General features: G+C 50.0%; 8 protein-coding genes across 8 annotated transcripts; 4 read left to right on the top strand and 4 right to left on the bottom strand.

Moving 5' to 3' along the window:
- Positions 1-1,137: 1,137 nt before the first annotated feature.
- N7503_004877 (formin-mediated actin nucleation enhancer) lies at positions 1,138-4,286 on the bottom strand (the record flags this gene model as incomplete). The annotated part of the gene is made up of 2 exons (XM_057064424.1): positions 4,145-4,286; positions 1,138-4,071 (listed from the first exon to the last, which is right to left on the bottom strand). Exons 1-2 carry the CDS (start codon positions 4,205-4,207, stop codon positions 1,138-1,140), a joined length of 2,997 nt encoding a protein of 998 aa, XP_056922167.1. The 5' UTR covers positions 4,208-4,286.
- A 1,440-nt stretch (positions 4,287-5,726) lies between these two features.
- N7503_004876 (putative PAB1 binding protein (Pbp1)) lies at positions 5,727-9,358 on the top strand (the record flags this gene model as incomplete). The annotated part of the gene is made up of 5 exons (XM_057064423.1): positions 5,727-5,881; positions 6,201-6,384; positions 6,440-6,710; positions 6,767-9,097; positions 9,156-9,358. The coding sequence occupies 5 exons, from the start codon at positions 5,727-5,729 to the stop codon at positions 9,356-9,358; spliced, it is 3,144 nt and encodes a 1,047-aa protein (XP_056922166.1).
- Positions 9,359-11,520: 2,162 nt separating this feature from the next.
- On the top strand, positions 11,521-14,358 carry N7503_004875 (COPI-interacting protein CEX1; the record flags this gene model as incomplete). The annotated part of the gene is made up of 9 exons (XM_057064422.1): positions 11,521-11,676; positions 11,748-11,885; positions 11,962-12,072; positions 12,134-12,280; positions 12,334-12,707; positions 12,759-13,053; positions 13,100-13,303; positions 13,354-13,526; positions 13,584-14,358. Exons 1-9 carry the CDS (start codon positions 11,554-11,556, stop codon positions 14,356-14,358), a joined length of 2,340 nt encoding a protein of 779 aa, XP_056922165.1. The 5' UTR covers positions 11,521-11,553.
- A 694-nt stretch (positions 14,359-15,052) lies between these two features.
- Positions 15,053-17,359, top strand: N7503_004874 (uncharacterized protein; the record flags this gene model as incomplete). Its single annotated transcript, XM_057064421.1, has 1 exon — positions 15,053-17,359. One exon carries the CDS (start codon positions 15,053-15,055, stop codon positions 17,357-17,359), a length of 2,307 nt encoding a protein of 768 aa, XP_056922164.1.
- A 339-nt stretch (positions 17,360-17,698) lies between these two features.
- Positions 17,699-18,790, bottom strand: N7503_004873 (peptide alpha-N-acetyltransferase complex A subunit ARD1; the record flags this gene model as incomplete). The annotated part of the gene is made up of 2 exons (XM_057064420.1): positions 17,699-18,075; positions 18,193-18,790. The coding sequence occupies 2 exons, from the start codon at positions 18,788-18,790 to the stop codon at positions 17,699-17,701; spliced, it is 975 nt and encodes a 324-aa protein (XP_056922163.1).
- Positions 18,791-20,135: 1,345 nt separating this feature from the next.
- On the bottom strand, positions 20,136-20,800 carry N7503_004872 (LURP-one-related/scramblase family protein; the record flags this gene model as incomplete). The annotated part of the gene is made up of 2 exons (XM_057064419.1): positions 20,136-20,413; positions 20,470-20,800. 2 exons carry the CDS (start codon positions 20,798-20,800, stop codon positions 20,136-20,138), a joined length of 609 nt encoding a protein of 202 aa, XP_056922162.1.
- Positions 20,801-23,823: 3,023 nt separating this feature from the next.
- N7503_004871 (bZIP transcription factor) lies at positions 23,824-24,411 on the bottom strand (the record flags this gene model as incomplete). The annotated part of the gene is made up of 1 exon (XM_057064418.1): positions 23,824-24,411. The coding sequence occupies one exon, from the start codon at positions 24,409-24,411 to the stop codon at positions 23,824-23,826; it is 588 nt and encodes a 195-aa protein (XP_056922161.1).
- Positions 24,412-25,964: 1,553 nt separating this feature from the next.
- On the top strand, positions 25,965-27,218 carry N7503_004870 (M20 family metallopeptidase; the record flags this gene model as incomplete). Its single annotated transcript, XM_057064417.1, has 1 exon — positions 25,965-27,218. The coding sequence occupies one exon, from the start codon at positions 25,965-25,967 to the stop codon at positions 27,216-27,218; it is 1,254 nt and encodes a 417-aa protein (XP_056922160.1).
- Positions 27,219-27,391: the final 173 nt, after the last annotated feature.

Below are 27,391 nucleotides of genomic sequence, written 5' to 3'. Positions count from 1 at the left end.
CAGCGATTTGCTTCGAATGGAAGCGAAGATTGAAAAGGATATGATCGGGGTAGAAATAGATTCGACGGGAGGTCATCAATGCTCAAGGTATCATTATTATGAGTCTGTTCTTCCTCTCGTTCTGACAATTGGCCTTGTGAGTCGGGTTCAAAGCTCCAGTAATCCAGAAAGAACTTTTCTCCTTCGTCAGCACTCATTTTCTTCAAGCCATGGATGGGCGTATTGGCAAGTCGGAATTCGATTTCAGTAATGTGGCGGAGGATATCGTTGTCGGAATATGTAGAGGCTGAGCTGCTTGTAGTTCCAATCTCCAACGATGAATTTGCATGTTCTGTTGCTGAGCAGGTAGATCCTGCGTTCAAAAGCAAGAACGCAAATGTCGGTAAGAGTCGCATGGGGACCAACTAAGACCAATGAGGAGAATCGAACAAAATCGATATCCAAGGTTATGGCGACAATAACGGCGCAAGGCAAACAATGTCAAGATTTTGGATGCTAAGCTTGTTGTCAGCAGGCGTTGCATCATGATCGAAACCTGACGATAAGGAAATTAAACATAGCGTCGTACAGAATGGCTTGGGCACCCGTGACTAGGATTGGATCTGTGTTTCACACGGGGCTGATGGCTGATGCGGGCCTATGTAGTGGCTTGGCGAGACACAAAGTAAATGTAGAATGAGAAATACAGTCGATCACGAAAATCATGGCTAACGAAAGGAAGAAGGAGTGGCGGATAGAGCTAAATACGGTGAGAAAAGAGGATGGCTGGGCTTGTTTTGGGTCTAAGCTCTACTTTTTATGCGCTCCACTCTTGATTAGTGCGAACTAGTGGGAAAGATTATTTCCATGTAAGGAAGTAAGATCAATAAATCACATTAAGATGAACTCATATGCTCAACGATCGTATGAGCTACTTGGGCACAAACTCCATGCTTCGCGAATAAACAAGGGAAACAGACCACATATGTGGTAGGGTATCGTCAGTAAATGACAGGCAATGCAAGGACACATGGTATAATGAAACACGCCACAGGTATAATCGGAAAATGCAACGACATGGGACCCTTCACAACAAAATGCATGAAAACAACAAGGAGAAACGTCTCGAAAAGAGGACAGGAGCAACAAGCAGCTCGTCTAGGTAGATCCAGGTTCATGTGCCTGCTCGGGCTCTGCGGACTCATCAGGACTAGCCTCCTCTCCTACCGGGGACTCATCGTCATTCTTCGGGGACTCTGCCCTAGCTTCTTCCGGTGCCGGCTCACTCGAATCCGCCTCTTCTTCAGGCTTTTCTTCAGAAGCAGCGGCTGCAGCGGCTGCAGCTTCAGCCTCGGCTTTCTCCATCTCGGCATTGCGGGCCTGCTGCCGGTCCCAAACTTCCTTTCTAATGCGATCATCCTTGGCAGTGCGAAGGCGTTCGGCCTCCTCAATACCACCGCTCTTCTTCAATTTGCCCTCTTGGACAAAGGTACCAAGTTCTTTCTGGAACAGCCCAATACGTCGAGTCTCAAGCTCCTTCTTGCGAGCCTTCTCGGCTCGCTCAATAGCCTCGAGGCGACTTTCATGGTTGGGCTGTAGCGCACGAACCTCACCCAAAACACCGTCCTTGGCCTTCATGGGGTCGACCGTCGGGTCAATACCAAGAGTACGCGAAGGGGCCCGCAAAGATACTGCACCAACGACACCGCCACCGTTGGCCTTCTCCATGGCCTGTTCCTTGGTTGCCTGTTCCACTAGAGCGAAAGTCTGGGCTGCCTTCTCAAGATCGTCTTGCAGATCAGCAGCAAGGTCTTCTTGCATGGTAAGCTGATCCCGCTCTTCGCAGACCAACTGCAGCTCCTTCTCCCAGATCTTGGTCCAAATGGGCTTCTCGCGTCCAAGGAAGTCCTGCATCTTCTTGATCTCCTTCATGACGTTGCTGATATCACGACTGACACCCTCCAATTGTCTTGGGAGAGGTCGAACACCTCGTGTAACCACATCCTTCCGAAGATCCTCGACCAGATCTTGCAGATCATCCACGCGTGCAACAAGACGCTCAGATTCGTCACCAAGCTCCTTCTTGCCAGTCTGAACCCGCGCACGGCCAGCATCGCCCTCATATGTGGGAACAGCGACATTCTCAGCTGCGGCCTTGACCTGACTTGCTTTGGTACGGACTGCGCTCATAGAGCTGGTGACATCAGATGTAAAGTTCGAGTAGGTTTGACGCAGAACAGCCAGGTCACGACGTAGGCTTTGCAATTCCGCGATTTGGCTTCCACTAGCAGATGTCAATGCCTTAGGGAAGCCGCCAGAGCTTGCAGTTACGGGCGCAGATGCTGGGGGAGCAGCAGCCAAACGGGCCATTTCTTTAGCGGCTTCGAGCTGGCGGGCTTGGACCAGTTGAATCACGGTGCCTTGGCCAGCCAGTGCCTCCTTCACGCCTTCCACCAAGGCGCGAACGCCTCCAAAGCTCTCATCAAAATGCTTCTTGACTTCGTCTAGACTGTCCATATTCAATACAAGAACCGAGCGGTCCTTGACGTCGGCCAAATCTTCCAATTCATGTCGGATGCCAGAAATTGGATCCTGGATATAAATCTCCGGTAGATCGGCCCCATTGTTGTGAGTATTCCACGCGAACTTCTCGATGAAAGCCAACTGGAGGCGTCCGATGGTAAGATCTGCGATGCCGTCCGGCAGTACGTACTTCTTGATCTTACTTTTGTACTGCAAGAAGAGAGTCAACTCTTTACCTGGAGATGGTTGCTCTGCCACGTACTGGGCAACCGAAGGAGGAGTAGCAACATCAGCTGGGTCTAGACGCGCTACCTTTGGCGTTTCTGGGCGTGTGCCTGTGGCGGGGGCAGGGGTCTTCTCGGGGTCAAAGGCTTCTTCAAGCGAAGGTCCCTTTGGTGGTAAAGGGAAGCTAGGAGGGGCTTCATGATCCCGTAGAACCTCATCATTATCCTTAGCGGGCGGTTCGGGCTTTTGATCCAGGGGTCGAGGCGTTTCGTCACTCTCTGGCGCTTCAGTCACTTGGCTAGATATTTCGCTGCGTTCCTCCTCCACGGCCTTAGGGATACCGGCTCCTGGCTGGGGCTGAGCAGTCTTGGCAGTCTCCTGAAGACGATTCGAGGACCGCTGCCGGGAGTGGGCGTATGATCCTCGCAGACGGACCGCATTGAGAGATTCACGGACATCCCGTCCGCGGTTAGGAATGGGAGAATTCTGAGTAGGAAGAACCGGGACTCCGTTGGATGAGGTTCCCAAGTGCTTCTGGATTTGATATGCGGAGAACCTCCGGGACGCCCGTCGCTCTAGTTCTCCACTTCGCTGCAAAGCACCAAGCGCGTCATCCTCCTTGGGAGGTGGCGGCGGGGCCGGGAAGTCTGGAGGGGCTGAAGGCGGAGCATTTTGGGAGATTGATTCACCCCCCGGTGATGGCTGGGTGAGCGTTTGCTGGGCCTCCCGCCTCGATGCGTCCCGTTCGGAGTAACTGCGTGGGTCTCCTGGTACCGGGGGTGATGTACGACGGGTCGCCTGAACATCTTCCAAAGATCCATTGCTGCCATAACGACGGGCTGACCGTTTCGGGGACTGAATGTTTGTACCAGGCAAAGTCGAAGCCGCTGCTTCATCGTAGAGTTGGCCTATGGTGGAGTTGCTGCTAGAAATGCTCCCGGCGCTGGCTTGTCTCCCAGGAAGTCCTCGCCCATCCTCCCGCTGATGTCGTGACCGCAGACGCGCCTGCTTCTTCTTCAAACCATGGAGCAAGTTGATGATAATGTCGCGGATTTGGGGCAGATATCGGTCGAGGCTTTGTGAAGAGGCATCCTGGCTTAATGTATCTTCTAGAATTGTGCGCAAAACATCTGGAACCGGTCCTAGGTCGGAAGTCTCGACACCGATAGCATTGAAAGCACGACACGCCAGATTGAACTCATAACCCAGGCGCACGTACACATCGGACACGTCCGTTTCGGTGGCTTGTTTTCGAGACCACTGAGTCAAGGTCTCAAGTAGCTGTTTTGTTGCGACAAGCAGGTGCGTCACGCTCTTTTCAATTTGAGAGATTTGTTTATCGGGCTATCGCGAGAAGAAAGGCACTGTTAGTTTATTGCGTACTTTGGGGACGATCCCACACGAATCCGACACTTACCACGCCCTTTGCCGATTGGGAACGGCCAGAGGCCGATGAGCTGCGACCAGAAGTTGACGCCATAAAGTCGGTCGGTCCCAGGGAATGTCAAGGGAAGGTGATTCTCAGCAGGGTCTCCAGAGAGCCCGAGGGTGTGTTGACATTGATAAGCGACGATGGGGGGCGAAAGAGAGAGAGAGAGTTGGGATGCCAAGCAAACAAGGCACCAGACCCAGCCTCCCGAATACCGCGTATAAACAGCCACAGGGCAGATCGACGTGATCAGTTCCCGCATTTTGTCCCAACTAACGGGTAAATACTGCGTATTAATACATGATTCGCACATGTGATTTTTAGACAAAGAGCACGGACTCCCTTAACTATGGAACCCTATCCTACACTAAACTCTTAGTATAACTACATGTACTGTATCATCTTGCAGGATTGCATGGATCTATTGGATCTGTATCACCACGCTTTGTACTCGGCAGCTCCCGCACTTATCCACTTGTTGACTTGCATCTTTCTGAATTTTTGTCTTTTGAGGTCCTGGAAATAGAATCTCTTGCCCCCCCCTTTTTCTACAATAATATCTGTGGCTCTCTTTGTCTTCGTCCAGGCAACCCATTGGGCATCACCGTCCTGCAGCTGGGCGCCTCCTGAGGTCTCCTACTCCTACATACATTTATTTTCAATCGACTATCCATGTCTATTTGGTGAGATATGGTTGGCCAATCAAGGGTAAGCGAGTCACTTGGTTCACACAAAAGAAATCTACAATGTACATGTATCAGAAAGTCGTGCTCCCTGCAGATCCCTCATTGGCTTTGTTTTGGTACAGAATCCTACGATGATGTGGGTAATACCGATTTTATGAATTCTCCTCTCCACTTAGACCTCTAGCAAATTAAACGAGTAGATCGAGATATTCTACAGATCCGATCGTGCGATCGGTGATTTAATTCCTATAAGCAATATGGTGGTGCAGCTAGCTAGTCAAATGTTGCAGGCTGTAACTTTCTGTGTATTGGTAATACTTATAGTACCGTGGTTGACAAGTGAACCGGCGCAGGGTTGGAGCCCAAAAGACATATAGCTAACACAGAGGAAAACAAAGGCGATTTGGTGAATAAGAGGGAAATGGTAGGATGAAATTTGGTAGAAATGGATAGGTCTTACAGAGTGATAGGAAATCATTACTCTGATGAGCCTAGTAAGGCAAAGTAAAGTAAGAAGCATTACATCAGGGCATGATCCATTCCTTGTCAACCCCATAGAAAAGCGATCCCGCTGTCAATCAGGGTCGCACCAGTACCGTACATTACCAACTCTCGCACCTGACCTGCTTTCCCCAAACAAATCCCCATTTTTGAATCTCCATCTTCCCCCTTCTTCTTCTCTCTAATATTTTCCTTGCCATTGGACTCCTCTATCTGAGTGTCTGTGTGGTTGTGATTGTGTTTCGACTCCCTTTCCCCTCCTTCCAAACACGTCTTGTTTGTGCAGGCGGTGTGAGAGTGGCTCCGTGCCTCATCCTCGCGGACCTTCCGTGTGAAGTTCCACGACCGCAAGCCTGCCCTGACTTGACCACCCGAGTCAATCAATGGCTTCTACTCTCAACTCCGTGCCAGCTGCTAACAGCGCATCTGGCAATGCTGTTAATGCACAGAACTCTGGCAGGCCTTCACTGAGGCCAAGCGCCAGCACCAAGGGGGACGGTCGCCGACAGTCTGGCAGTCCTGGGGATGGTGGTCAACGGTACGTCCCTCCCTTTAGAACTCCCACCCCCACATCCACTCGCTCCACTAGCACCAACCCACCATTCCGCTGCTTTTACCTGCTATTGAAGACCGGCGATATGGTGCATTGTCCTTCATTTTCATCCTGTTCACTCCGGCCCCTCAGTCACTGCGTCTATGCACGTGCCCTTTCGTTGCGAGCTGAGGCACAGGCCAGGCATTGTGTGCCATCGAGAGCCAATTGCGGACCCCGGGACCGGGGGCAACATTCACTCTGCTGTCTTCCTGTTTTATGATTGATGGTTGCACCTACTGACCGAAGCATGTTCTACCCTTAGGCGCACAAATTCACACAAGGCCTGGACCCAAGGAACCAACCCCATCACGCAACGCTCCTCCCACTCCTCATCCAACGGAAACATGGCTCGACAGTCGGGCTCTCCCCGTCCGAATCAGAAGGAGTCGAACACCCCCGACAGTCATGCTCATGACCGCCTGGTTTTCCTATTTGCTAGTTTCATTGTAAGACGGCTCCTCGATCGTAAATGCACGATTGGTACTGACACAGCTGCTGTAGGGCCTGCGGACTACTATCACCACAAAGAACGGTGACAAGTTTACGGGTATCTTCTCATCATCGACCCTGGAATCAAGTGATTCGTCGTTTTCCCTCAAGATGGTGCAACGTGCGGACGAGAATCAGTCCAAGACCAACGGCGCAAGCGATGTGGCCAGTCCCTATCTAGGGACTGGAATTGACCATGCTATGTCATTTGACATTAGGGATGTTGCAGATATATCGGTGCCAAATGTCGTCCCTGCGGAGGTGTCAGTTAAGGAGTCAAATGGTAAGAAATATGAGAGCCTGGTCAGAAGTGACATTATGCTGACATGTGCTGTACAGGAGCAAGTGGATTCAGAACCGACAGTGACATCTCTGGCAATCTCGCGATGCGGGAGCGTACATTGAAGCGCTGGGAACCGACTGAGATGGACGTTGACATGTCGCTGGAGAGCACCACAGGCGATTCGTCTAATTGGGATCAATTTGAGACCAATGAACGACTTTTTGGTGCCAAGACCAGCTACGACGAAAACATATATACAACTGCCATTGACCGTTCGGATCCATCCTTCCGCCAGAAGCAGGTAGAGGCGGCTCGTATTGCGCGTGAGATCGAAGGCGCTGACACCGACAACGCCCACATGCGTGAGGAGAGAGGTCATGTGGCCCCAGCCACTGGTGACGACGAAGACGAGGAGGCCAAATACAGTGGTGTTCATCGCGATAGTAAGGCTTTCCAGCCTCTCGTTTCAGGCCAGCCGAACAGATACACACCTCCGGGCCGCAGACAACCTGGGGTTCCTGCACCCCCGAATAAGCAACCGGCGCCTGCTCCTACTCCTGCAGCAGTTCAGGTTCCGACGAAAGAGCCTGCTCCTGCAGAGAAACCGCAGACGCCGGCACCTACCAAGGCCGTTGCTGAAGCCGAACAAAAGACGACGTCGGGCAATGCCCCGGCGTCCACACCTGCTCCCGTCCCCGCTGCTGTGAAGCGACCAGTTGCTGAGAATGCCACCGCAAATGTGGAAACGGAGGTGCTTGACCATTTCCGTCAGTTCGCCAATAGCGAAAAGTTGAAGATGCAAGAGCGTCGGCGTAACCAGGCATCGTATGATCGGACGGTCAAATTGAACGAGCTAATGAAGTTTTCGAAGAACTTTAAGCTCTCGACCCCTGTGCCAAAGGACTTGGTGCCAATCTTGGCGAAGGATCCGCATAGACAAGAAGCTATCATTAACCGAGTCCAGACTCCCGGGGATGTTAAATCACCCACGAAAGCTGTTGCCCAGCCTGTCGAACAAAAGCCCGCAAGTCGTCCCGTTGCACCCACTGGTCCTGCCCCCCCTGCAGCGCCGTCTGATCGCCAGAACTTCCCCCGCGGTCGCCAAGGGTATCTACCCACAGGTCCACTTGCCGGACCAGGTGGTCGATTTCCTCAGCAGCCAATGCAGCCTGGTCGTCCCGCTACGGGTATGCTCAGTCACCGTCTGGCCGATAACCTGCAGCAACGTAAGGGAGCTGCTGCTATGGGCCCTGTTCCTACTCCGCTACCTATCCAGGATGCTCGTGGACCTCCCACTGGTCCGGCCAGCGAGCAGCCTAGAGTCATGAGCCCTGGAAAGACCCAGACCCAGACTTCTGCTGCGGCCAAGTTCAATGTTCGCGCCATGGAGTTCAAGCCGAATCCGGCTGCTAATACCTTTACTCCTGGTGGTGCTCCTTCGGGAGGCCCCGCTGCTAGCCCACGCCCCTTCTCGCGAAACCGCTCTTTGTCACGGGCAACCACTCCCTCCACATTTTTCGGAACTCGAAAGCCTCTCCCCATTTCTGATCGGCCATCTATTGATGATCAATTCAACCCCATCAAACGCATGAAGAAAGAGAGTGCTGAGTCGGCAGAGAGGGTTGTCATCTTCAACGGTGGTATCCCGCCTCCCTACAAGACTCTGCCAACATGGGATGCCCCTGAGGGTAACGAGGAAAAGACCTATGATCAGATGTTCAAGAATTCGGGAGGGCTGTCCGCATCGCCTCAGGGTCGGTCTGCTTCCAACAACCCCCACCTCCCTCAACAGCACCAGATGTCGTTCCAGTTCCAGCAGGGCAACCCTGGCATGCCGCCCTCTTCTGGGCCACCGAACGGGCCACATGCCCATCACCCCCACGGCCCTCACGTGGATGATCATCACCGTATGCAGCTTTCTGCATCCTCATCTCAAGTCTTCCCCTCCCCTCGCATGCAACAGAGCCACATGGGATACCCCTCTCCTATGGCTCCCCCGGCACAGCTTGCATTTGGACAGCCAATGCCGCAATTTTATGGGGGTCCGCAGCCTGCTCATATGAGACATTACCAAGGTAGTCACGGTCCACAATTTGTAAACCCTCAGATGGGAGCTCCTATGATGGTGCAACAGCCGTCTAACGGTCCTTATATGGGTGTGCCTCAGGGTATGTCCCCCTATACACCTCAGATGCAGATGTACTCCCCATCTCCAGGCCACGCGTATCCACAGCACGCACCGCCTCAGCCTCATAGCGGCTACCCCAGCCCAAGCCGTGGCGCCCCTATGATGATGCACCAGAACTCGCAGTCCGGCCAGCCACCTCAGCAAATGATGTTCATGTCTCCTGGCCAGCCTGGATACGGAGGTCAACAGCCGGGACACGGTTAGTACCTTTTTCACGTTCAAAAAAAACATAACTTTATCTGATTTATTCGTCCCAGCGCCTGGTCGTGGTGGCTACCCCCAACAGCCACACTTTTCCTCCAGCCCGCACCAGGCACACCATTTCCCTCCGAACCAGCATCGCGCCCCAAGCAATAACTTCAACCAAGTTCCTCAGATACCCCCTCAGATGGCCTCCAACACCCCCGCCACCTCTGGATCTGGAACTCACTCCGCTGAGGCGACCGATGAAGGCAAATGAGCTACATACTATGATTAAATATCGGAGCTTCTCCCTTCAATGTCAATATTTATCGCCGCCCTCTGACTTTGGCGATGAACATCTGCGCCGTCGTCAATCTTCGGTTGACAAACTACCCCGGCCACCTGTATCTTGGCTTTCGTCTTTTCTGTGAGCTGTGATAATCACACTAGTGTGCCAAGCGATGATGCACACATCCATGGGATTTAACAGGTAATATGGACTTGTCTTTTGTCTTACGTCAATGGCACTTTCTAATCTGATTCCAGATTCAATGAGTGGTCCTATCTATCTTGTCTACTTAACCCCCAGAGCCGTGGGCTCGGTGGTATACTTGCTGGTGAAATCTTACTGTATTGCGCAGCATGCAGCCACTGCCATTGACATCTTACGAACCATCACAGAGCCTCCTCCTTGTCAGGGCTGTTCCTTATGGCAAGACTGGCAGTTGAAGGGGGCCTGGTCGAGATTTGCATTTCTTTCCCTTCTTTGCTTCCTTTTTACCCCTTGTTCCCTTTTTATTTTTCTGGTTGTTGATATTGTGTATGCCTGGATGCTCTGAAGGTTGGGCTTCCTGCCTCCAGCGGATCGGCATGAGAAGTGTGAGAGGTGTGACAGGTTGTTTCAGCAACAGATGAGATAGTGGTCGGAATTTCAAGCCGATTACGAGCAGTAGTAGGCGTGGTATGTACGGACGGTGTGTAGTCTCCAAGTGATCGCTAGTGCTCCTGTGGGATGCCAATGAAAGGATTTATATCAAGTTAAATTTGGTCTTTTGAACATGTAGTCTGAACGATAAAGATACTTTGTTTGGCATAACGTTACGCTTGATATTCGAATGAATCTCGGACCAGATCTATTGCAGAAGTTAGTAAGACTTTTCTCATTTCAAGCGCAATCTTCAAACAAAAGCATGTCTCCTCAGGTCTTTTCAGTTTATTTGAGTCATCATTCAAGTCCCAGACAAACCCGCCTTATCCACCGCGGTGCTCCTCAAAATTTCTGTCCAAACCAAACACTCAACCTCTCCACATCAACAAGGAGCAAGCCCACCGTGCCCCGACAAGAACCACAGCTCGCAATAACCGACCACTTGCCCGCTTATCTCCTGCTTTCAGCCGCGTCTGACCCGTTCCTCACACCAAAACCTGCAACTCTTCGCGCAATGAAAGAGCCTGAAGACTCCCGTTTTTCATATATAGACCGTAGCCATTGGTTCCTATCAGTCTTCATGGAAGCGAAGCAGACTTAGGAACCCCAGAAAACGGCCCAACGTACCCCCATGTAAACATGGAAGAATGTATGTATATATACATGGAAACTCCCAAGGCCCACCACGGTCCTCTCCTCCTGTCGATCCTCAAGGGACAGAGAGGAGGAAAGAACCTGTGGTGCCTCAACGAGGAAACCATAGACTTTTGGCTTGACCTTCTGCCTTTTTGCCATGTATGTGCGCTTGCTGAAGAGTTGAGAGTTGAAGCATAAAGTTCGAATTTGTGAGCCAGGCATAAGCCTGGGCCACGCGACGACGGTAGGTTGCAAAATCAAAGCAGGTAGTGGAGCACCGCGTATGAGTTGGGTCCAAGTGGAATGAGCTCAACAAGGTCGATGCGTTGCGGGGAAGCTCGAGAGTCTGGAGGAGTTGTGAAAGAATGAGAGTACCTTCGGTATGGATAGGATGTTATGGTTTGTCGGTTCTTTGTGGAGTCTGACCTTTTACCAGGTAGTCATCACTGGAGACGCGACGAAGTCGCTTGTTGTGGTGCTTGGGGTAGAGATCGAGGGTCAACATACCGAAGTGCTTAAAGGATTTGTGGAAGGCCTGCGTGATCAGTAATTCAGCAAAGGGTCAGTAACAAGAGAAAAGGTGGACATCATTATGTCGTGCAAGGTGGTGTGAGGAAGAGCTTGGGAAGCTTAGAGAAACAAAACCAAGGTGGACCCTGCGAAATTAATCAAAGGCCAGCTTAGGCCGATAAGGCGGGGCCCGCATCCAACTTTCCAGCTCAACCACATAACTCATAACCCCCCTGTCACACTATCTCCGGATCTAAACACCTTCACTGGATTTAAAGCCATTCCTTACAACCTCCTACTCCAATTCTCGAACAATAGCCCTTGGCCATCGAGCCGCAAAAGCCCCCGGGGCCTCCAAAACAACACCGCAACCACCGGGCAACAAGCATCCCGCGGCCATGGATTTCCTCAAATCCGCCGTCGCATCCGCGATAGCAAAAGGCAGCTCGCTCCCCTTTTCTCTCGGCGATAGAGTGGATATTGGTGACTCGATCTGGACTTTGCACAACGGTACGAAACGGGTAGGGTGGTTCTCTGTTCACCCCGAAATAACCTCGGACAACAAGGCTGATGGCTTCCTTGGTGGAATTAGGATGACAGCTCAGCGTGCAGTGTGTTCACATTCGATATCGCGGCGAATAAGTCGCGTCTCCCCTTGGCGAAGAATGCGGTGCGGAAATCGAGGACCTTGCGCCATCCGGGTGTGATTAAGGTTTTGGATACAATCGAGGTATATCGGCCTGCTGCTGGCCTTGCTGTGTTGGCTGGGTTGCATGTTGGAATTTAGAGGCTAATCTTGTCCTCAGACCGAGTCAACTCTCTACATCGTTACCGAACGAGTTGTGCCGCTTTCATGGCAGGTCAAGCGTCGGAGTTTGAGCGAGGAGACTGCAAAATGGGGTCTATATACTGTCTCGGTACGTACTGTTCTGCAATATACCTATGAAAAAGGTGTGCTGATCTGCCTTGCTGCACTAGTCTACGCTCAAGTTTATCAACGAAGATGCATCCTCTGTCCATGGTGCTGTTCGCGCGTCTTCGGTCTACACAAGTGAAAGCGGGGAGTGGAAGTTAGGTGGATTTGATATCCTGAGCTCGATGAAGGAAGATGATGCCATTATATATGTTAGTAAGGGATAAGCCGACGAAATGTGACCCTTTTAAGCTAACAGAAACAGACGTATGGAAGCATTGTACCCGATGCAGCTCGATACACACCTCCGGAAGTGGTCAAAGGCGGCTGGGAAGTCATCAAGCGCCATCCATTGACAGCAGTTGATGCTTATGGCTTGGGAGTTTTGATTTTCGAGGTTTTCAATGGCCAGTTTTCTGGTGGTGATCAGATCGGCAAGACAACAAATGTTCCCCCAAGCATGCATCAAAGCTACAAACGTCTTTGTACTGCAAACCCCAAACTTAGATTGAGTCCAGGTCATTTTGTTGAGCAAGGGAAAAAGCATGGCGGTTTCTTCCAGACTTCGTTAATTCGGTTGACGGAGGATATGGAGAGTCTAGGTCTCAAAACTGATGCCGAGAGGGAAGAATTCATTAAGTAAGTTTATCTCTGGTTGAAGTGGTGAGTTTAGCTGCTAACTATAAGAAGTGAACTTGATAACTTATCCGATGACTTTCCCGAGGACTTTTTCAAGATGAAAGTTCTCCCTGAGTTACTTAAGTCTGTTGAGTTTGGTGGCGGTGGACCAAAGGTTCTTAGTGCTACCTTGAAGATTGGCTCCAAGCTTTCGGCAGACGAGTTCAATGCTAAGTTGACTCCTGTCGTTGTGCGCTTATTTGGCAATCCCGATCGAGCACTCCGTGTATGCTTGTTGGACAATTTGCCTTTGATGATTGATAATCTTCCCCAGAAGGTTGTCAATGACAAGATCTTCCCCCAAATGGTAAGTTGTAAGCACCCACTTCTAAGAACTTCGCTAACATTATCAGACCTCCGGATTTACCGATGTTGCCCCGGTGGTGCGAGAACAGACTGTCAAGGCTGTGCTCTCCGTCATCAATAAACTGAGTGATCGAGTGGTCAATGGAGAATTGCTCAAATTCTTGGCTCGTACTGCTAACGATGAGCAACCTGGTATTCGGACAAACACTACCATCTGTCTTGGACGGATTGCGAAAAATCTGGGACAAAGTGTACGTTTCCTCAAGCATGGCTTGATGACTTGTTACTGACGTTGCTCTAGACCCGGTCTAAGGTCCTTATTGCTGCGTTTACAAGGTCTATCCGTGACCCCTTCGCGCACGCCCGAGTTGCGGGCTTGCTTGCTTTGGCTGCAACGATAGATGTCTTCACCGACGAAGATTGTGCTGGGAAAATTCTGCCTGCAATCTGCCCATCCTTATTAGACAAGGAAAAGTAAGTCAAGTCAAGAAGCCTTAACATTTCTTGCTTCTTGTGCTGACCCGCGTCTAGGCTTATTCGGGACCAAGCAAACAAAACCCTCGATCTCTACATCCAACGGGTTCGCAAATTTGGCAGCACAATGGCAGACACAGTGCTTCCACCCACTGCCCCCACAGAAGCAGAACCCATTAAGTCCGATCCCCGACCCGGTAACTCGAATGATAAGTCTTGGGCTGGATGGGCAATTTCATCATTCACCAACAAAATCGCAACTGCCAATGGCGAGATTGAACCAACCGCTGGGGTCGCCAGCCCTGCTGAACCCGACCATACCCGGTCTGCATCTGTTCCCCGCCCCGCCAAATCATCTCCTTCCACGCAGCTTGAGTTGCCCAAACAGACATTACGCCCCACTGCCCAGCCGCTAGGTCGGTCTATGTCCGACCGCCCTCCGCAAGCTGTTTATGAACCTCCGGAGGAAGATGAAGGAGATGATGTATTCGATGCCTGGGGTGCTATGGACGATGAGGAAAAAGAAGTAGACCCATTTACTGCCGCCGTGGCCTCCCCGAGCCCTTCATCGCCTGATCCCTCAGCAAACAAATCTCCTGCTGTGCCTTACGACGACGGTGGTGAGCCTGACTTTGCAGGGTGGCTGGCTGCTAAAAGCCAAGCTAAAACCAAGAAACCTTTACCTAAGGGTCTCGGCAAGGCAGGTGCTTCCAATGTGACTGTCGCTAAAGCCACTCCCAAGCCGCGCGTTGTGGCTGCACCGGCTAAGAAGATTGATACCAAGCCGAAGGATGAAGATGGGGATGATGGATGGGGAGACGCGTGGGACTGAAGTTCGGTTCTTTCTAGATTTTCTCATGGTTGTACATACGTATCGTGTGCAAAATGCCGGGCTGGCAACAAGGAAAATAGTGGGTAGAGCGGGTCTAGAGTTTCTAGCGAATAATTAATGTGCATCGTCATTAAGGGATTGTCGATCGGGTGGACTCAGCCCTATGGCTTATGTAGGTTGGACTACCCCGCTATCTCACCACATAATCATGACTTTATCTCCTAGAGATTTTGTTAGTCCTACCCAGGTAATCATCCATGATTTTACTCATTTCAATGCGCATTTTCTCTCATCCCAATCCGAGGGTTATATAGGTTCGGTGGAGTTCTGTCGCAATCCGCGGAACCCGTGATTATCTTATCGTACTCCGCCTTTCCAACATCTCCGACCTTCTCTCCAGTTACCATCTCTCACAACACAGAGTTCAAGGTTACCAATACGCCTCAGTGCTCGATCACATGCAGCGTAAGAAGATAGCGGAGACTAGTTCCCATGCCAAGCTTTATCCGCTCACAAACCTCCCAGGTTTCAGAATCCTGCTGCCTTCGAATTGGTAACCTTATTACCCTATCGCAACATGGCTGGCGAGCTGTGACGGGCTGCCAGATACCCGCGATCCTTTGAAGACCATTAGTGGGATCCCATTGCATATACCCACCGTCCCTTACGCATTGACTGCGAAAAAAGTCTCAAAATGGACCAGGAGGAGGCCCCACCGCCCTACTCTGCTGTCGATCCATTAGAACCGCCGGCGAATAACAGGAACAATACCTCGCAACGAAATTCAGCTCCTTTACGCAGGAATAATGCAGGGTCATCAGGCGCCGGCAGCTCTCGGACTGCTGAGCTACCTCCAACATCGCCTGCCATTGTGCCCATCCATTTCACTTCCGCCGTGGCTTACTTCGAGGAGAGACCCCCACTCGTACTGGACGACAGTCGGAGCATTCTGCACCACCACATGACTATATACCCCCGCAGCCAAGCAAAGGACTTTCCCCGACGGCCTCGCTGCTGGGCATCCCGTACGGACGAGATATCCCAACAGGATTGGGACACCTTCCTGCGCTACCTGTTCCCGCCCGAATTAGGTTTAGCTGCTTCCTCGCAACATCTCCCCCGCCAATTGCGAGCGGAGATCCAGCGGGACCGCAAGGATAGGCCTCAGGAGACAGATGACCAGCGACAAGCTCGCATTGTGGCGGTGGTTGATGAATGGAATCAATGCTTTTTCGAGCCTCGCGCCACTAACATTACATTTGCTTATATTGGAGAGCCCGATGCAGCTCCTTCGTCAGCACTGTGTCCCCATTGTTACCCTGCGGCAACCAAGGCGACACAGGGCAATGGAGCCCCGGCTTCTACAGAAGGACAGTCTCCATGGAGCTCAAACACGCCATCCCCTGTGCCAGGGCAGTATGCCCAGTCGCAGTCGCCAACAGCTTGGCCTTATGCCCCAGCTGCTCCATATGGACTCCCTCCTGGTACCATGCCGTACGGAGCTCCATATGGTGTTCCCCAGTTCCCGGGTCACGGTCACTACCCTCCACATCCGCCTCAAGGCGTCGCACCCTGGCAATGGAATAATTGGGCGTACGCTCAACCTCAAAATGAGAACTCTGGTACCTCCAAGGGTGCATTTGGTTGGTTTTCAAATATCACAGCTCAAGCACAGAAATACGGCGAGCGCTTTGCAGAGCAGGCCCAACATTATGGTGATCAGATCAGCGCACAGGCTATGCACTACGGCCGGCAGGTTGAGGAACAAGCCTTAGCACATGGTCGATGGGTCGAAGAGCAGGCTCGATTTGGTCGAAAGCCAGATGCATACCAACCGACTGGTTATCCTCCTCGGCCTCCTTGGCCCCCTGGTCAGACAACTGGGTCTCTGTATAATACGCCAACTCCCCCAACCCAACCCTCATCAACTGAACTTCCGGTGCAACCGTCGCCAACCGAACCTCCGGCGCAACCCACAGCCATGGCTGCAACCACTACTCAAAACAGAAGTCAAAGCCAGCCCCAAACTCAAGCTGAAAATCAAGATCAAAGTCAAATTCACAGTCAAAGTCAGAGCCGCAGCCAAAATGATGCCAAAGACATAGCTCTCGCCGAAAAAACGCGCCGCCTATCCATCAGCTCTGCATCATCCCAATCGTCTCTCAGCTCTCTCGACTCCCTATCTACCACTTCTGATCTCGATGCCTCGGACTTAGCCACAGTCCGCACCCAGCTCCAATCTTTGAACGACCGGCACGACCGTACTCTATATGACGCAGCGGCTGATCTTCGCCGTCAGCTCGACGTTCTACAAGTGTCTCGCCGCGAGGCACGATTCTCTGGCCGGTCGAATTGGCGTCCTGGGGCCAAGAACCAAAATCAACAAATCCCCAAACCTGATAATAGTGACTGGGGTCGATGGGACTCACCTGAGCAGCAACAGCGGCAGGCTGCTGAACGTCGCGCCTTCAAAGAGGAACATCGTGCCACCAAGAAGGCTTTTCGGGATGTGGTTCGCCGAGCGCGTGAAGAGCATCACAGTCTAAGACGGGCTCATAAAAATCATCGACGCCATGGCCATAGTCCTGGCCATGGAAAGCATCATTGGTCTATGGACAGTAGCAAAAAGAAGGATGAGGGTGCCCTGGCTGGGCGCATGGAGAATCTTGCGCTCAACGAGTCTCAGCAAGCTCCCACTCGTGCGCAAACGGCACCTGCTGTTCAGACTTCTTACCCTAATTCAAGGATTCCGCCTATGCGTGCTGAGACTAGCTCGGGAACCAGCACCCCTGGCTCGAATACGCCTTCTTCCTCTCAGGCTAGCATGCAGGGGTTTCCGAGCGAACTTCCTGATCGCAAGGGCAAATCGGCCCCACAGACAAGATTAAGGGACAAGCTGAAGCCACGCCTCTCCAAGAAGCCGCAGCAAAGTGACTCTGCGGCATCCCGAGACGAAGGATCTGACAAGAAGTCATCTTCGAAGAAGAAGGGGAAGGATTAAGGCTTTCTGTTTACTTTTTCATTTTTTAGCGGTAAATATTGGCGAGTACGATTTGGAAAGGCAGCCACTCGAGCTAGCCCAATGACGTTACGAATCCCTTGCATTTGGAATGATTTCCATTTTGTATTTTGAGCGTTTGGGGCATATGTACATTCTTTCAATTCGAAGTACAAACATGGTTGCGCTCATTTGGATATGTTCTAATGATTCATCCGGAGGTCTTCTCACCTCATGTATCCATTCCAATGTTGCAGACATGCATAGCGTTGACCCATGACAGACTATATAGACCTTGCAAAAAGCCCCATTAGCAACAGATAAATAATCCGATCAAGATTATTATTGCTGCGACTCATTCTTCTCAACCAAGTCACCAACTCCCAAAGCACGTCCAATCTTAACCTTGACCATCCGCTCCTGATCCTTGGCATCGTCCTTCTTGCCTAGCTCGCCAACCTCCTCACCCTCATCCTGTGCATCATCATCGTTCTTCTCGTTCTCCCGGTCCCGCGCCTCAATGGCCTTCCAGTCCATCCACAGGCCCGTAAGATCCAGGCGCATAGCATACGCATTCTCGCCATCAGCATAGTACTTGTCCTCGACCTTCTCAACCTCAAAGCCAAGAGTATCACGGTATAGGCGCAGCGCAGCTGTGTTGGAGACACGCACGTGGAGCGAGACGTAGTTTGCGCGGTGGGACTCAGCCATGGCTCTTTCTATAAACAGCAAATAAATTAGCGATCTCGTACCTTCCAATAATTCTAGTCCGCAGAGCTATTTTTGTGCCACGAGAGTCTCCAAGTAAAGAAAAAGAAACCAAGAAAAAAACTTACGGCTCATGCGCATCAGGCGCTCCGCAATTCCCAATCTCCGGTGCGTCCGCATAACACTCAAACTGGTAATATGTCCATGCTGCTTTCCATCCGTAGGCTCCTCCTCCATCTTCGCAAGCACGTACCCCACAACCTTGGGGTACTGTCCCGAGACATCGCCCGCAGCACCTCTTCCAGTTCCAGCCTTGTACCCGCCCTTCGGCCGAACGATCGCCACAAAGCTCAGCTGGGGCCATGTCAGGGCATGGTAGAGGTAGTATTTCAAGAAGTAGTTCTCGGGAAGGTTGGTGATGTTGCAGGTCTGGATTGATGGGAGGAGGTCGATGTAGGAGGGGTAGGAGCTGAGCGGGACGATGTCGACCATTTTGGGTGGTTGTTGGCGAGGGGTGGAGACCTCGCTGTGGTTGGGATTTGCGGTGATGCCTTTGTTCGCGGGACGAGAGGAGGAATTGAGGTGGTGTGGTTCAATTGGCCTGATCGGCGGTGGGATTTGGATTTGGATTTGGTGATGATTGCGGGGGTCATGTGATTGTGGCCTGAGGTTTTGATTGGAAGTATACCCACGCTCAAAAGAATCTTGTGTACAAAGCACGGCCATTGAATGTCTTGCTTTAATGTATTGTATCAATTTGTCAGTTCAAACTTCGACTTCACTAATTCTTCATTGTCTACAGAAATTATATAAACACCTGAGATATATTCTAGACAGTAGCCCTCACAACAGTGACAACTACAGTATCTTCAATTATCTTTACCTGCTTATCACGCCAACGCCAGTCTAGCAAAACAAAACACTTGGCTTGCAGGGCCACTAAGACCAAAACGACCCTGGATAATCCAGACCAATCTTCTAAGCCGCGCATTGATTACCTACGATGTATATCAACATTCTCATCAAGGAATTGGACAACAGCATGAGCGACATGCAGCTTCTACATGCCTTTCAGACCCGCATTCTATCCCACGAGTATACGCTGGAAGAGTTCCCTGATGCTGTGATAGACCATGAACGTTGGTCCTTTCAGGTTTCTGGAAATAGTCTGTTAGAGTGCAAAGCTGATGCACTCATTCGAATCTGCGGTTGGATCGATGACTTGGAAGGTGGTGGGCAGCTCCCGTTCGATCGCAAATGCCTTTATTCACGATTTCCTGCGCGCGATAGATGTGACAACCTTTAGGGTGAGCCATAGGAATGGTCTACATCTAGTTTTCAGTTATCTAGTTTTCAGTTGAATGCCGTTTCGTGTGGGTTTTTGACTTCATTTGGGGTTGGCCTGTGACGTGAAGTTGATTCGGTTCAAATCCGAATAGTTGAGAAATCCGGTGGGAATGATGGTCGTCCTCTGATGGTTTATTCACCTGGGCTCTATATATTAGTAGGGCCTAATGATTACCCGCTTCAGTCTATCACCTTCGCAAGCTGATGTTGAGAGACGACCAATCTTCTTCGGATGTAATAACCCGCATTCTTAGAAGCCGACCATATATGCATCACTCCATTCAGTCAGTCACCATGTAAGAGTCTTAGGTGTCCCTGAGATTGTCTCAAAGGGCTTTATCAATCTATATGCATATGCTTTAAACATTGGAGTGGAGAGCGTGGGAAATTACTAAATCAGATATGGGGCTACTCAATGGACTAGAGCACTTTCTGGAATATAATTCATCACGACTTCAAGCAATGTTCGAAACGAAATGTAGTCTTGGTATGAGATGAGAGATCTATATTTGCAGCCGAGACTACCTTACTACCTTCAAGCTTCCACGTTGAGTTGGTGGGATGTTCAGTCCATATTGCATGATGAATTCAAATATTTTTGATCAAATATAGCGCGTCAAATGCTTGAATGACTACCTCAACAGCCGCTCTGAGACATGATAAGAGAGCGGGCTCAGCTAGTCCTTTCCCGCAATCACATGCCATCTAATGTAACTTCATATGGCTACTCGCCACGTTCCTCATTGTTCTTCTCATCGAAGCATATACACATGGCAGCGATCAGTGCTGCGTCCACGCCAGGCGCCACAACAACGGCGTAGGTCTGCTGGCCGAACACAAGATCACGGCCACTGAGCAGTTTTCGGTCAACACGAGCAACAGTTTGGCCAGTCTTATGGTCAACAATATCAGCACTGTGATCGAACCAGCCTCCCTTCATATTGAAAGTCTTTGCATGGTCGTTAGCATCAGTGAAAGTGGCGGTGGCTTTGGAGCCGACCACTACTTGCAGTTAGTGACATGTATTAAATGATCCAATTACCAACGACGGCACTTACATGTAAGGTTACTCTTCACCTCACAAATCTTCTTGCCGTGGGTGTCTTCAATCGCAAAGGTCGTGTGGAGATGCAAATGCTCCTTGACAATATCAAACAGGTGTTTGCCATGGGCGTCCTCGACCTTCTTGCGACCAGAAAGTGATATCCAGGAACCGTGCACTTTCAGAAGCGTCTCGCCATTGGCCAATTTGATATCAAAGCTGTCTCCAGAGACGGAGAGCACCTTTTCTCTGAGAACTATCGTCTGTGGCTCCTTCGCGACGAATTGGTTGAAAATGGCGATAGGCTCGACCACAGGAGCGAGATCATGGTGACCCATGAAACCCATGATGACTGGTGGGATTTGTGAAGTTTATTAAAGCTTGTCGAAAAATCAGGATCAGATAATCATTAGGTGAACACCGATCAGGGGAGCGCGGGGTCACTGAACCAGATCGTCGGTCTGAAAACAACATCACGTGATATATACTTCCAACTCATGGCGTCATCGGGCGTCACTTTCTACTTTATTGTTGCTTATCACGTCTAGTGTATTAAGCCAAGCATTCTATCACGAAAAACTAAGATTTGTAGCGTAAATTTAGGCGTTCGGAAGAACATGTGGTGATCGGTATTACTTAGGAATCGCGCCGATCCACCAGTCCCCACTTTACCCTGAAAGTAGTGCGTACCAGAAGTTGGAAGATTTGAAGCTAACGAAAATAGCGCAGCACGAAAACGTATTAGTACTATGCACCTTCACCGCAAACTAACACAGCCGCAACGTCGTCAGCTCTACACCACAATCAGAAAAGAAAAAGGGAAAGAATGAGGATCATCTAATTTATTTTGATTGTCCCGCTTTTGTCTACATATGTCTATATTGTGGTTAATATCAGGTCTAAAATAATCAAATATACAGACACTGAACAAATCTTATCTGATAGGACTATGTATTGAGCTCAAAGGCAGGTAGAACATTGACTCTCTTCATGTCTCGTAAGACAACCCTTCGAGCATGTTGCCACATTTATAAGGCATGAGATTACTTAAGAATGTGTAAAGGTAATAGCTGTCAATTGTGATCTCATTCATCTACACTCGATCACTCCTTGATCTTTCGGCCCTTCTCATCCAAGTTTGGATAATTTCTCAAAAGTCGAAGATCTTTCCAGAAAGTCTTTACATCGTCATGCCCACCTGCATCACCATGAGATTCCAAACGCTTCTGAAGCAGCTTTTTCCACTCGGCATCATTTTCAGTCCATCCCCAAGAAGCCAAGACATCTTCATGCCAGATAGCGTAATAAGCAGAAACCTTTCAATCAATTATACCGGTCATGTCTCCATCATTAACCGTCAAATTACCCAAATTGAGATCGCAATGAGTGAGGACATACGGCTCACAGCTAGGCATCAGTTTCATCAAATACTCCAGGGCTTTCTGCGAGGTTGTTTTTTCGAGGTGGATCATGAAGAGTGATGCTTAAAACTTCCCACATTTCAAGATCGGAGTGAAAGAGGCCGTATGGCTCGCTGTCAAAGAAAATAATGCCAGGTAACTAAGGCCTTGGTCGACACTTCCCATGGACGCCGAGGTGATAGATCATAGCTGATGACGAACTCCTACGACCTGATCTGCGATGGCTATTTCTGCGATTCCGATATAGAAGGCTAGGTCTGTTCGAGCGTTTGTCCTGGATTCGTTCCTGAAGGACAACGTATCTCCCGTCGCCGTCTACCCAGTCACGTATAACCGTTGGAGCCGGGATATTGGGGTATTTTGCAAGGTAATAGACTGTGTCTACTTCAGTCTGTGGCCCTTCGTCAGAGCGCTCTTTCACAACCACATCGGATCCAATCGACCAAGCGCCTCGTCTGCTTGCACTGTAGAAGAGCTTGACGTGGCTGGAATAGCAGCATTGTTCTTGTTGTTCGAGTGTCCATCCGCATGTGATACAGCCTTTCGATGATTCATCGGCCATCATGGGGTTTGAGATCGGCGACAAGAAAGTGTCAGGGGCTTGCTGCAGAGTGCGGCTTCTGCTAGTACACATCCACCGCCCCTATCAGACTGCCCACGTAGAAGTCGGACCAACAAAATGTAGCTATACATCACAATAATCCTTTCTCTGTTATAGCAACAATGTAATTAGTACATGGTCAGTCACCTGCACCCCTTGACACCGAGCTGATATAAATGACGGCCCTGATTCGAAAGTCGCATTACTTATTGACTGGGATATTTCCTTGTTTTGGGTCGCGTGCATCAAGCCAGCGAAAAGCACATCTTCGATCAGAAGATGAGAATCAGAATCTATCTTCGAATGGGTCAGTTAGATATATCATAATTTGCCACAAAGCACCAAGTGCACTGATCTTCTGCTTTATAAAGGAGTGGAGGTCATCTGCAAGATCCGTCACGAGATAACTCTAAAGCCAGTTAGCGGTCGCGCCACAAAACGGTAAATTTCCACGTGCTCTGAAAGATACACATTTTCTTTAAATGAATGGTCTATATTACTTCCACAATATACGGGTCTGGCGGAAAGGCAATTTAGGCTTTAGGCTTGATTAGCGCCATTGCCAACAGGCTTGCTTTGGTATCTATAGCGTGGATTGAGCACCTCCAATTACTCCAAACTTGGAAGGGCCCCCGTGCTCTCAATCAAGACGTCAAATATGGCCCCACACCATTGCGGAATCTTCAGCCGTTAAGTCGCTCGATCGTCAATCTGCTCGGTTACATTGGGTGACATCAGCGGCGGTTCTCGTGTACCGATTTAGTAGAAGATCAGTACCAACAAACAAAGCAGCCGCCCGAGAACAAATAGTTCTCCACTTTTTGTATATTCAGTGCGTAAGAGTATCCCCGCACGATCATCGCTTTTTGATAACCTTGGAAGGCGGCTATCTTATCCACCAATCAATTGATTACGGTGGATCAGGATAGGGAGAAATCAAACGCATCAATAGAATTGAGATATATACTGTAGACAAATATCTTGATCTATAAAGTATCCACATAGTCGAAGTATCCACATAGTAAAAGGACGGGCCGGATGTAGTATCCCGCTCAGGCCTAATGGCTGCTTACCAGCAGATCTCCAACGCCAGGAGTCGAAAGTAGGCCAAAAGAACTTGATTTGCCAATGCTCTCTTACATATGACTGGTCGGCGCTTTTACCCGAGTCTATGCTGAGGAACAGTATATATCCGTCTCCGCGGACGAATTACGAGACTCGCTAACCAGGGGGTCAATTCCCCTTGAAACCAAGACAGGTAGGTATCGTGCAATGGATGGAATGACATCAAGTAGATCTTCATATGTGGATTGGAACCGGCCACTACCACATATTCCCCATATTAACTTCACATATTCGGTACATCAACAAAACTATCAAACAATCCACCACCATAGAATTCCCGTGCCTTCTCTCTATCCATTGCCGTCTTTGACGCCGTCCCATGATCCACTACGGACTGGTCCGACCGCGTACTAACCGAAAATGAAGGCGAAGGGCATCGAAACGGGTCGCCTGCGCCATGTGTAAATCGACTAGCCATCTCGTCCAGTTGGGAATTGATGAACTGATCGTCACATTTGGCGTGAACAAAGAGCTGGTTTTTGAGATACCAAATTTCTTCCTTCAGAACCCCCACCTCGGCTTTCAGGTTTTTGTGTCGGGCTGCTTCGATGTCCAGGGCATTTTGCATTCTCGCATGCTCTTGCTTTCTTTTTTCGCGACATTTGTTCGCAGCAATGCGATTCCGTTCGAGTTGCTTTTCTCTCACGGAGGGGACCTGTGGGCGAGGCATGGTAGAATGCGTGTAGTGGCGAGGTTGGATGGTTTGAGGGTTGGATTGGAATTCGGGCGGTGGATTTAGGCTATTTGTTGGCATTGCCCAGAGGGGATTGAAAGGGAATGAGGAATCAACCAAGGATTGCGGGGGGTTCATTGTTCGGCCAGCCATGTTTGTAGATCATGGGGTAAATCGATATGCGGTCCACTGGGCCATGGGCGAAAGAAAAAGGAGAAAAAGATGGTCGTTCGCAAAGTTGGAGGACTGCGGGCTTATATAGACCCGGACTGGCCCCTATCAGTCAAACCCCCTCACTCTCCCCTATACTAGTGATGCCTCCCCCCTTGCCCAAAAGGGTAGTTTGATATTTGAGTCCCGCGGATGTACGTCATCATTTATAGATATTTTTTTACCCTTCTTCCACATGAATGGACGACTCTATAGTCTACTGTTTAAATGATCTATAGAAATCAGAATCATGAGACTGACTTTAGATATGGCCCCCGGACCTCCCACATTCGTACTTTTTACCCAGGGTTGCGTAAGTGGGGACCGGGGCCACTCATTTTATTAAATACCAAATTGGCGGATCGAGGCTAGACAGGGATGTATGGCACGCCTGTTCTAGAATCACGCCAATCAAGGTTGCTTGTGGTGGACACCTTCTTGGCCTCGTGTTGTTGATGGGAATACGTCATTTGCTGGAGCTGCGGATCTGTAGACGCCATGAAGAACAGGGATGATCTTGACTTTGGCCCATAATAACTGCCGCACTCCCAGTCCGGGCCGACGTGGACGGTCCCAAAGTACAATTTTCGAAGTTCGCTTGATCTCTATAGTTGTTTCTGGAATGATTTCCAAGCTTTCTCTTAGCACGTAGGGAGGGCCTAGCTTAATTCTCAGGGTACCCATGGCTGAGTAATCATACATTGCCGTTTGATGATCGAATTTGAGTATATGTCGACTCTGAGTTAGAAGGGAACATTCAGCCTTTCGTGAATGCCACAATGCTGCTCTGTTCTCATAGGATACTGTAAGTCTGTAAGTAGACCTTTCTAACTTGTTGATGCCTGAATTCTAAGGCACAAAATGGCTGTCATGCCAAGAGACGGAAAGTTTGATCTTCAAGGCTAGCATATCTGCTGTGGAACGATACTGACCAATTTATGTAGTAAATATGCACGCACAAGCCTGATTTGGATTTTTGGACGTTTTGGTGTAACAAATGCGCACTACTGCCTCTAGGCCCACAATTCTCACTTCTTTCGCAACACCTGCCATATATCCTAAGCATCCCTGCTACGTCAGGGTACTAAATTTTGCGCGCAGAAAACCGCAGATCCAGCAGGTATGCCTTTTTTTTTCTTTTCTATCGATTGAGCTTTGCGTCCACCCCCGATATGCCAAGTAAGATCTAGCATAGCTTACAGATAAGATTATTTTGACTCATATACTGATCTAAGAACTTCGCATATTAGCCTGTGGATAAAGTACAGTAATTGCCTGATTTCACGATCTTTTGTCTCAGATAAGCAGTCTAGAACACGTACCACCACTAAAGCGGCAGCGAATTGGAGTAATTTGGAGAACAGCCCGACCCCACCAAGAATTGACTCATGCGGAGTGCGGAGAATAAAATCAAAACACTTCCATCTTACGCCTAATCACAATTCCCTTTTCACTTCCAATTGATCAATTGAAGCACCAAAATGGCTACCCCATCTTCAATTCTGAAGAGCCATGCACTAGATCTTACCCCATACGAAGACCTCTACAAATACTTCCACGCCAACCCCGAACTCTCCCTCCAAGAAGAAGCAACATCCAAAAAAATCGCGTCCCATCTCTCAAACCTCAATTGTTATGACATTCACACAAACATAGGCGGCCACGGTCTAGTCGGTGTCCTTAAAAATGGACCTGGAAAAACAATCCTGCTTCGCGCAGACATAGACGCTCTCCCCGTGAAAGAACTCACCGGCCTCCCCTATGCAAGCACCGTGAAAATGCGCGACGCAGATGGAGTCGAGAAACCCGTCATGCACGCCTGCGGCCACGACATGCATATAACATGTCTCCTCGCCGCGGCAGAGACGCTGGCGAATACACGGGCCGAATGGAGCGGAACAGTTCTTGTCCTCTTCCAGCCGGATGAGGAGCGTGGAGGCGGTGCGCAGGCCATGGTTGACGATGGACTCTACGATAAAGTCCCGTTACCTGATTACTGCTTCGGGCAGCATGTCATGCGTCTAAGAGCCGGGAGTGTGGCATCTCGGCCTGGGACTATCATGGCTGCGGCGGATAGTATGAAGATTACCGTGTTTGGGCGTGGAGGACATGGATCACTCCCGCATCAGACTGTTGATCCGGCGCTATTGGCTGCGCATATTGTGGTCAGGTTGCAGGGGATTGTGAGTCGGGAGGTTGATCCGAGTGACCTGGGTGTTGTTACGGTGGGCAGTTTGCAGGCGGGGCAGACGGAAAACATTATTGCGGATCGGGCGGAGATAGGGTTGGATTTTAGGACTGTGAAGCTGGAGACTAGGCAGAAGATTATTGCGGCTGTGAAGAGGATTGTGGAGGCGGAGTGTATGGCTAGTGGGTCGCCTAAGCCGCCGGTCTTTGTGCCTACGCGCAGGTTCCCGCCGACGGATAATGATCGGGGGGTGGCGGAGAGATTAGCGGAGGCGTTTGGGGGGCATTTTGGGGATTTCGATGCTGACACGCCGAGGACGAATGTTAGTGAGGACTTTTCGACGCTTGGAACTTGTAGGGGGATTCCGTGTGGGTTTTGGTTTATTGGGGGGATTGATGCGGAGCTTTGGGATAGGGTGCATGGGCAGGAGAATTCGACTGAGGAGATTGCGGGGAATCACTCGGCGCTTTTTGCTCCTGTCATTCAGCCGACGATGAGGTCAGGGGTTGATGCGCTTTGTCTTGCTGCCTTGACATTTTTGAAATAGACGTATAGATTAAAAAACAGAACCTCGATATAGAGTTGGTTATTTGATTTTTTTTATGCGCAAAATGCTAGTCTAGATTTCCATATATACACGATCTAAACGTGCCAATATCCAAGTATTAAGTACCAGGCGCCGATGACGGCGGATGCCAGAAACACAAAAGGGGTAGCTGT

Source organism: Penicillium pulvis (assembly GCF_028828015.1).
Source record: "Penicillium pulvis strain IBT 33274 chromosome Unknown contig_23_segment0_segment0, whole genome shotgun sequence".
Taxonomy (NCBI): Eukaryota; Fungi; Ascomycota; class Eurotiomycetes; order Eurotiales; family Aspergillaceae; genus Penicillium; species Penicillium pulvis.
The sequence above is the reverse complement of the archived record's forward strand: the minus strand, read 5'-3'. Positions and strand labels throughout refer to the sequence as shown.